Source organism: Meles meles, chromosome 1, assembly GCF_922984935.1.
Source record: "Meles meles chromosome 1, mMelMel3.1 paternal haplotype, whole genome shotgun sequence".
NCBI lineage: Eukaryota > Metazoa > Chordata > Mammalia > Carnivora > Mustelidae > Meles > Meles meles.
This window is the reverse complement of record NC_060066.1, coordinates 110,995,906-111,006,267: the sequence shown is the minus strand read 5'-3', so window position 1 is coordinate 111,006,267 and position 10,362 is coordinate 110,995,906. Positions and strand designations below refer to the sequence as shown.

The window sequence follows — 10,362 nt, the reverse complement described above, 5'->3', positions numbered from 1 at the left end:
AGAAAGACCAAGGAATCTCCAGAATTTAATTAGATTAATAAAACCAACAGAAAATGGATGAGATCAAATAAATGCAAGTGAGCTAAACCCACAGAATATAATGTGACCCAAAAATCCTCAATCACATCTTTAAGGCAGACACGATGACAAGAGGTATTCTTATGGCATTATGACAAATATGGGCATCTCTAATGTATCTCAGATCAGAACTTCAACTTTCTCCAACTTATTGTATCAAACTGAAACCATAATTTCTAGGACAACTCTGTATTATTCTTGAGTTGCATACAAATGTCTTCCCTTTAAATATTTTTTAGCTATTCACTTATCCAGTAGCCAAAGACCCTTCTTGACTTTTTAAAAGTCCTGTTGAGTTAACTACTGTGTCTAGTTGGGTTCCACACATATACTGAGACAGATGAGATGCTCATCTTTACAGATGAGTAAGAGACAAGGAAAATAACAACAAAGAGACAGTTAACAACCTGGAGAAAACAAACAGTGGACACCAGAAATAAAAGAATAGCATAATTTCAAAAGATATTTACTTAAGCTTAAATAAGTAAGCTTAAAATCTGTTTTGTGAGCTCAAAAAATTTAAAAGAAAACATGGACTCTGTAAAGCAAGAAATGAAACAGAAGATAATAAGACAGTAGACTGAGTTGGAAAAGAAGCTAGCAGAGTTAGTAAGCAAAGTCACAGCAGAATTTAAGAATAAAGAGCAAAATTAGCAACACATAAAGCAAAATCAGTACTTTAAAGAATCATGACATCAGGAAGTCTCCCAGAATGCCAAGAGGAGGAACAAAGGCATGAAAATTATCACAGAGGAGGTAATAGACATGGAGTGAAGGCCACAGAAATCCAACATAAATATGGATCCTCCTGAAGGACAGTCAGGACAAGAGAACCATAAACATCAAAGATCTAATGGGACAAAGCTTCCTTAGAAAGTCTGATAAAAGACCTGAAATCATAAATTGGAAGGAATTGATTATGTCCCAGGGGAAAAAATCTAGACAAATCTTGATTTGCAAGTAGACAGATATAACCCTACAAATTTAGAAATACAGGAAAACAGCCCCTGATAATGTTTGTGTACTGCTAATAAATAGTTATGTTTTCACCTTCTAGTCCAGTTATGAACATAATATAGGATCCTATACTCCCCATAGGTGGCGAGGCTTTCTGTGAAGAAAATGGATATTTCAATGTCAAATCCTGAAAAGAGAAAGATTCTAGGATGAGAAAAGAAATAGAAAGAAGAAGGAACTCCTTTCTCTCCCTGAGCCTCATTCTCCTAGGCCTGTAATCCAACAAGTGCCAATGTGCTCAATATGCTTCCAAAAGAAACAAAACAATCATGTCGGCCATATAGAGGCAAGTCAGGGACTAAGTTAGGGAGTTAATGAGTTAGTACATGTCAAGATCTAAAAATAGTATCTGGCACATAGTAAGTACTTGGTATGTATTAGCTATTATCACCATCATAAATATTATTCTATGTGATATAATAACTACCATAGTCTTGTGACATATGACTGGCAAAGTTTTATTGTTAAATGCTATACCTTAGGTTCAGCTGGGATCCAGAGATTTAAGGGAAGGGTTTGTGCACTTGGCCTGGAGGGATTGAGAGGAGAGATCTCCATTCCTGTCAAAGGCCATTGTTGGTCATGGGGATTGGTAATAGCTCTAATGGAAAAGAAACAAAGGTGAGGACAAAAAAAGCAAGAACTCATAGCTCTCAGTTTCAGCCATCCCTCCCGGTACTTTGAGAGGTGAGTCAATTGGACATAAATCTAGTGTGAAAGCTTCTAGACACATTCTGCAATCAAAAGCAAGGGGTATAGTTCTTTGGGTCACCAAGGCCTGTCCTTGACCTGGATACAGGTGTTACAGTAGGGAAAATCCTGAATGGTGCCATTCAGAGCTTTGCACAGGGCTGGGGCCAGTGGGATGGCATGCCTTTCTCTGCTTTGCCAAGTTCACTGAGACCCTGATCCCGACCATGCATCCCAGTAAGCCACCAAAGTGAACTACTAACCTTGATATGTTCTCCCAGAATTCTGCATTATCACACAGCCTTGAATCTCAGATGAATTAGATGAAATTCTAATTCATCAAGTAGCATCCGTGTGGTCATCTACCTGCCTCCCTGATAGATGTAGCCAAAGACGCAAAGTTCTTTGACTTGACTCTCCCATAGTAGGGCTACCTCCACGGCTTCCTAGCCTTCTGGATAAAGGATTGGACATCTGACAGGTAGTTTGGACTGCTTAGTAGGGCAGAGTTCAATTCCAATAAATCAGTGTGTAATAAATCAGTTACTCAGATTGCAGTAGTCTAAACACTCAGGTCCTCAATGCCAGGTGCACTCAAGGCTGTGCTTCCAGGTATGGACTATAGCAGCTCTCACACTGGGTCATTGCCCTCAGACAAAATCACCTTCTAGTGCTATGAGACTACAGGCACTACAGGATTACCTAGAGCCCGAGGGCAAAAGGATAAGCCTCACAGCAATGCATTAAGCTTTCATGAAATGGGTATCAAATGGATGAAGAAGTGATTCAGTCCATATTTGAGCAACTCCAACGGAGGGGGACTATTTCCTAAAATAATTCATCTTCAGACCCCTAAAGAATTATTCCTTGTTTTGAATTAAATCTAGCTTCGTTTAACTTCCAGTCCTTTGTCTAACATGTATTTCCAGGGGCCGTATCCATTCTACCCATTCTTTCACACGTAGTTATCATGTTCCTGAGTCTCCTTACTTCAGTTCCTCCCATCTGTCCTCATTGGGTGGCTCACCTCTGAGCATGCTCCAATATATCTCTGTGCCTCTGAAAGTGTGGTACAAAAACTGCAGTACTCCGGGTGTGGGCTGACTGTTACCAAGTTCGATGAGATTATCACTCCTGTTATAGATGGTGTGCTTTTTTTTTGTTACCACCTTGTTTATCTATATTTGCTAAAAATATCATCTGCCTCTCCACTCTTCCTTACCTGTAATTAAGTAGTTGTTTGGGTAGCCAAGTGTAAGTAATAACATTTAAAACACAATGCCTCAGTTATGGTCTATCTAGCTCATTATAATCATTAACTTCATCTTATTAACCATGACCACTACAAAATGGAATTACCACTTAAAATAAGATATTAGGTCAGGCCCCACCATCTTTGGCCTCATAAATAAAATGCTACCTTGCAGTACATCAACTCTGGGATTTTCAAACCACCTAATTATATTCCGCCCCTTTTAGCCAGGACATCCATAATTCAGCCACGCCCCCAGAACTTCCGCTCCTTGACCCCACCCCCGGGGCCTCTCCTCCCAAGAGTCGCGTCCGCCCCGCCCACTCTTAGCCCAGGGCGGGAAGCTCTGGATAGAGGCGCGGATTGGTTGACTGGGGCGCAGCTTGATGGCGTCGGGCTGGCTAGCCGCGGTCCCCGCGGTGTCCCCCGGGCGAAGGCCGCCTTTGTGAAAGGGCCTGTGGCCCGAGCTTGCTGCGATCACAGGGAGTGGAAATTGGAAGCACTAGCCTTCCCCTACACCATGAGTTTCCTGATTGACTCTGGCATCATGATTACCTCTCAGGTGAGCTACTGCCTCCCACCCCGAGACCCCTCAGCCACTCTTCCGTGAATTGTCTTCTCGGAGTTTCAGTGATGCTGGCTGGCCCAGAATCTCGCTGTCCTTGTCCTGCGTCCGCACCTGCCTCTTCGGTTCCCAGAGCTCGGGGAGAGTGTGGAATTTGCTGAGTCCGATTTCCTCAGCCCTCATGGTGGGAAGGCGTCCTGCGGCCGTCCGCTCCCCCACCCACCCTGTATCTCCCCGCTCTCTCGTCCACTTTTGGAGAGAATCACACGGCCTCAGCGCTCAGCGCCGGGGACGCGAGAAAAGGGCGGTCCCCAAAGCCCCCGAAGCTTCTGGCCTGCGCCTGTCACCCATGGATCCGGGAAGAGTGTGGTTCCGTGTGCGGAGTACGCAGCAGGCCAATGGGAGCTGGCTCCTGGGGACACGTGGGGACCTTGCTGGTTAGTTGTCCAATCCTGAATCCCCATTTGCAGGAATTTGCCGTGGTCACCTCAGAGACCTTAAAAGTACTTAAGGTTTGGTTTGTGCACCAATACCTCATCCTTTAATATTCTTTCTGCTTCGGATCTTTTTCTTAACCCTCCCTTTTTTACCCATTGGGCACCTTCATTCATTAGCACAGTCAGCAGACTTTTATCGACCATTTTATAAAAACTCTGAGGGTACAAACCTAAATAAACGCTAATTCCTTGTTCTGTACAAGCTATGTCTAGGAAGCCTCTTGCTTTTTTTAAAATTTAAATTCAATTAATTAACATATAGGTATTAGTTTCAGAGTTTAGTGATTCATTAGTAGCATATAACACCCAAGTGGTTATCAAAGGTGCCCTTCTTAATGCTGATTACTCAGTTACCTCCCCTCCAGCAACTTTGTTTATTTCCTATAGTTAAAAGTCTCTTATGGTTTGTTTCCCTCTCTAATTTCGTCTTACTTTAGTTTTTCCTGCCCTTCCCCTATGATCCTCTGTTGTCTTTCTTAAATTCTACATATGAGTGAATTATCATATGATAATTGTCGTTCTCTGAATGACTTATTTTGTTTAGCATAATATCCTCTAGTTCCATCCAGGTCGTTGTAAATAGCAAGATTCATTTTTTTGGTGGCTGAGTAATATTCCTTTATATATATCTTCTTTACCCATTCATCTGTTGATGGACACCTGGGCTCTTTCCATAGTTTGGCTATTGCAGACATTGCTGCTATAAACAGTGGGTGCATATGCCCTTCCGATTACTATGTTTGTATCCTTTAGGTAAATACCTAGTGTGCCATTGCTGGACGATAGAGTGGAAGTCTCTTGCTTTTACCAGCTTTCATTCGTTCAGCTACTCTGTTTTCTTCATAGCATTTATCATAGCTCTGATATTTATGTATTTATTTTTTGAGGTCCTGTTTTGTCCAAGCCTTATCCCCCTGCCTTTAAGTACAAGTACTAAACACAAGTATTGGCTGGCCAACTGTTAATATTTGTAGAAGCTCAGACTATCTAATTATTGATTTTTACCTCCTCATTTCCCCAGTAGTTTAGAGTATATTTCAAGTGGCAAATGACAGAAACAGTTTCTTTTGAGAGTTTAAATGAAACTAAATTTTTGATCTAGTTTCCATAGTCCTTCATCCTAATGCTTCTGTCTTTGAAACAGAGCACTATCCGTGGCTCTGGAAAAACTTTAAATACAACATTTTAGAAAATAAGAAACAAGGAACACTCTAAAGATAACTTTTAAAATTTACCATCCTTTATATAATTTTCATAATTGTTTTTAATTGGCTGCATAATATTCAAATTTATTAACACAAAAATCTGGGCATGTAATTCTCATATTTTTCTAACTTTTCTTAAGCTTTTCTAATTTTTCTAAGGCTAATTGCCCTTTGTGACAATTCAGGTTTCAGCCGTACTACTGACTTAGGAAAAATGACAATATTTCAGTAGTTTTTTTTTTACTCAATTTTTAAAAAAGAATGTGGGTGAGGAAATTGGCATTATATTGTTGCATCTTGAGATTTTTAATTTTATTTATTTATTTGACAGAGATCACAAGTAGGCAGAGAGGCAGGCAGAGAGAGAGGAGGAAGCAGGCTCCCCGCTAAGCAGAGAGCCCGATGCGGGGCTCGATCCCAGGACCTGGGATCATGACCTGGGCGGAAGGCTTTAACCCACTGAGCCACCCAGGCACCAAGCATCTTAAGATTTTTAACAGACATAGTAAGTTGAAGCAAGAAAGTGGCTTTCATATCTTTTTACATTATATAATACTTTAACTTTCACACATTTCACATGCAATATTAAATATTTAATGCTCTTTACAAGTGAGTATCATTTGTGTGGACTGTTCTCTGACCGTGTATTTATGTAGCTCCTTCATCATTGTTTTGGTATCAGTAAATATATCACTTTAGAGAGGTTTGTCTTGACTCCCTACCCCCATCATAGTAGCACCCATTCTAGCCACCTTCAATCCCATTTTCCTGTTTTATTTTCTTCTTAGCCTCTATCACTATTATTTGTGTCTGCTATTTATAAACTTCATGAGGTCCAGGTTATTCTTTCTTATTCTCTGCTGTATTCCCCAGCATCTTAATCAGCTGCTGATACATGGAAGCCTAGTAAATATTAAGTAAATAGAGATGTAGTTATGTTAGAAACCCCTCTTCCTCATTTTTCCTGTTTTATATGAACTGAAAGGTTTAGTTTAAATGAAGTCTGTGGGGCACCTGGCTGGCTCAGTCTGTAGAGCATCCTTCTCTTGATCTCAGGGTCATGAGTTTGAGCCCCATGCTAGGCATGGAGCCTACGTAAAGAAATAAAATTAACTAAATAAATATTTCAGGCTTTATTTTATTTATTTTTCTTGAAATGGCCAGCTGTTTGTACCATTCCCCTCATAATTTCTCTGAATCTTTATCACTGTCCTCAAAGCCCCCCTTTTCATCCTCATCTTTTAAAACTCTTAGCAGGTAACCTTGCCTCCTACTATATCAGTAAAAGGGAGGACAAAAGATATAATCTCCTTCTACTCCTAGGTCTTAATCTAAGCCATTATGTATGTCTACAACCATCCCAGCTGCCTTCCTCCCATGTCAGAAAATAAAGTGCCCCTTACCCCTTCTTAAGGTCATCCTCTCCACCTGTGCCTTTGATCTTAGCGCAGCTTACTATAAAGTGTTTAAAAGCACAAGCTTTGAAATCAGCCATACAAACTTCAAATTTGATCCTGATTTGACAATTACTATAAATGAATTAACTTCTATAAACCTCATCTTTCTCTGAAGTGAGGATAATCATTTCAGGTTTTTAGGATTTAATGAGATTACAGTGCTAAGTACTTAGATTTCCTGGAATATAGTAAATGATCAATAAAGGTTAGTTGCTGCTAATCATAGTAAATTATTAACACTGTTAATTAGTTTTCCTTGTAAACACCTTTGCCCCAAGTATTTTTGCCACATAACTAACTGGTCTTAAGGCAATTTTATGTAAAATATAAACTCACCAAAAGTAAAATGGGACATTTATTTAAAAGGGCATAATGAAATGTGAAAAATGAATAACAAAATTAAAAAGACTTTATTTTGAAATACAAAATATTTGAATACATCCAAAATATGTAGTATAGATTCCTTCTCACATGTGTTCACCTGCCCCTTACTCTACTACTTTCTTCCCCCAGGCCTATAAACTTTTTATTTTCCCCACCTCCTTCTCTAGGCTACTATCTAATGTTTTCTCTTTTTCATATTTTTTAAACAATTTTTTGTTTTGTTTTTTAATTGAAGTATAGTTGATACACAAAATTACATTAGTTTGAGGTGTACCAAATAGTACTTGGTCATCCACCAGTCTTCTGAGTTAGCCTGTGCTCACCACTAGTGTAGCTACCATCTGTCACCATACAATGCTATATTCTCTAGGTTGTATCTTTATCCCTGTGATGTTCATTCCATAACTGGAAGCCTGTATCTCCCACACCCCTTCACCCATTCTGCCCATCCCCCCACTCCCTCCTCTCTGGCAACCATAAGTTCTCTGCATTTATGGGTCTGTTTCTGCTTTGTGTTTGTTTGTTTTGTTTTTTAGATTCCACATATAAATGAAACCACATCTTATTTGTCTTTCTCATCTGACTTAATTTCACTTAGCGTAATATCCCCTAGGTCCGTCTATGTTCTTCAGATGTTAAGATCTCATCCTTTTTTATGGCTGCAAAATATTTGTGTGTGTGTGTGTGTGTACACATATGTACACAAACACCATATCTTCCTCATCCTCATATGGATCATTGGGTTACTTCTATACCTTGGCTTTTGCAAATATGCTGCAGTAAACACAAGGGTGCATATATCTTTGCCAATTAGTGTTTTTGTTTTTAATTTTTTGAGGAAGCTCGATACTGTTTTCCACAGTAGCTACACCAGTTTGCATTCCCACCAGCATTGCACAAGGGTTCCTTTTCCTCCACATCTTTGCCATCACTTGTTATTTCTTGTCTTTTGAATAGTAGCCATTCCTATAGGTATAAGGTGATATCTCATTGTGATTTTAATTTGCATTTCCCTGGTGATTAGTGATATTGAGCATCTTTTCATGTGTCTGTTGGCCATCTGTATGTCTTCGTTGGAAAAATGTTCGTTCAGGTCTTCTGCCCATTTTCAATTGGAATTTTTGTCTTTTGGTTGTTGAGTTGAATAAATTCTTTGTATATTTTGGATATCAGCTATTGGATATATCATTTGCAAATATCTGCTCCCATTAAGTAGGTTGTGTTTTTCCTTTGCTGTGCAAAAGCTTTTTTTGGTATGCTCCCAGTAGTTTTTGTTTTGTTTTGTTTTTAAGATTTTATTTATTTATTTTTAGAGAGAGAGGAAACGAGAGTAAGGAGAGGGGCAGAGGGGAGAGAAAGAATCTCAGGCCGACTCCATGCCGAGCACAGAGCCCAACACAGGGCTTGATCCTATGACTCTGAGATCATGACCTAAGCGGAAACCAAGATTCGGAACTCAACCGACTGAACCACCCAGGTGCCCCCCAATAGTTTACTTTTGCTTTTGTTTCCCTTGCCTAAAGAGACCTATCTAGATAAATGTTGCTAAGGCCAGTGTCAAAGAGATTACTGCCTGTATTTTCTTCTAGGGGTTTTATAGTCTCAGGTCTCCAATTTAAATCTTTAATCCACTTTGAGTTTATTTTTGTGTAGGGTGTAAGAAAGTGATCCAGTTTCATTCTTTTGCATATAGCTGTCCAGTTTTCCCAGTACCATTTATTGAAGAGACTGGCTTTTCCCCACTATATATCCTTGCCTCCTGTGTCATGGATTAATTGACCATGTAAACCAGAGTTTATTTCTGGGATATCTATTCTGTTCCATTGTTCTATGTGTCTATTTTTGTATCAGTACCATACTGTTTAGATTACTACAGCTCTGTAGTATATCTTGAAAACTAGGAGTGTGATACCTCTAACTTTGTTCTTCTTTCTCAAGATTGCTTTGGCTATTCAGGGTCTTCTGTGATTCCGTACAGATTTTAGTATTATTCTTGTTTTCTGAAAAGTGCTGTCAGTATTTCTCAGTCTTGGCTCTCCCTAGGTTAATTTGTGTTTATTGTCTCTGTTGCCTTACCCTTTTCACCCTCAGCCCACCTGCAGTCGGCTTCCTGCCTCCATTTCAGTATTCACTGGTTTCCATAAGGTTAGCATTAACTTTCAAGGTACCAAATCCTTTGAACAATTTTCAGTCCTGGTTTTATTGCCCCTCTGCTTCAATTAACACTCATTCAGACTATTCCCTTGGTTTCAGGATACCACCCACTCCTGGGTCTATTCTCTGTCCACTCCTTCTCTGTCTCCTTCCTGCTCTGTTCTTCCCATTCCTACCCTCCACTGTTTTCTTGCCACATTGCTTTTCTCACTGTACATACTATTCCTGGGTGATCTCACATACTTGGTACTTCGGTGGTGGTTTCAACTCTAAGGTGTATCTGAGCTCTGCCTTTATAATCTCTTTTATGTTGACCTGGATGGCCCTTAGGCACTTAGCACATCTTAAATTGAACTCTCTTAATCTCCCAGCCTAGTTCCCAGACCTTTTCTTTATCCAATATTCTTTGTATAAATTGGGTGGCCTCACTCTTCTTCATCGTGTATTCCAGACTGGTCAAGCTTGACTCCTCCCTGCTGATTTAACCTAAGTATTCAATCTATTGTCTCCTCTCCAGCCACCAGTGTCTTAGTTCAGACCTTTAGCATCTGTCATCGGGACAGCCATGGTAACCTCCTGTACGGTTTCTCTTTCTGCGGTGTTGTTTCTTTCAAATGCATCTTCTACATGGCCACCATAGTCCATGTAGAACAAACCTGGCTGTGTCTTTTCCCTACTAAAATATGACTCATCACCTACAGACTTTAAGCTCCTTAGAGTGGTCTTCAGGCCTCTGAGTTGCTCTCCTGCTCCTCCTCTCTAAGCCTCATTTTAACCACTTCCTCCTCGAAATTTTAGCTTCCAGCAGCACCAAACCATGTGTTGTGTATACCCATGTATATTCCCAGTATACTCCCAGGTAGATATCATGCAGTTTCTTAGTTCTGTGCTTATACTCATGTTCTTTCCTACCTATAAAGAAAGCCAGTTCTTTCTACCCCATCCCCTGTCTTTTGCCTACCTACTGCTCTTTCATCCATGAAGAGAGTAGTTCTTTACTATTTTAGGGGTGGTGGAAAACTTTGAATGTGTGATAAATACCTTAGAGCCTCTCTCTAGAAAA

At 40.0% G+C, this 10,362-nt stretch overlaps 1 protein-coding gene across 3 annotated transcripts in view; it reads left to right on the top strand.

Annotated features, from left to right (window-relative positions):
* Positions 1-3,360: 3,360 nt before the first annotated feature.
* Positions 3,361-10,362, top strand: part of LOC123937011 (Golgi pH regulator) — a 58,454-nt gene continuing 51,452 nt past the window's right edge. The window contains exon 1 of one of the 3 annotated variants that reach the window (XM_045997695.1): positions 3,361-3,599. In XM_045997695.1, the coding sequence (XP_045853651.1) occupies positions 3,558-3,599 (42 nt within the window). In that variant the 5' untranslated portion in view covers positions 3,361-3,557. Of the gene's footprint in view, positions 3,600-3,629; positions 4,040-10,362 lie in introns of those variants that run through there. The other 2 variants (XM_045997526.1, XM_045997607.1) reach the window with 2 other exon arrangements.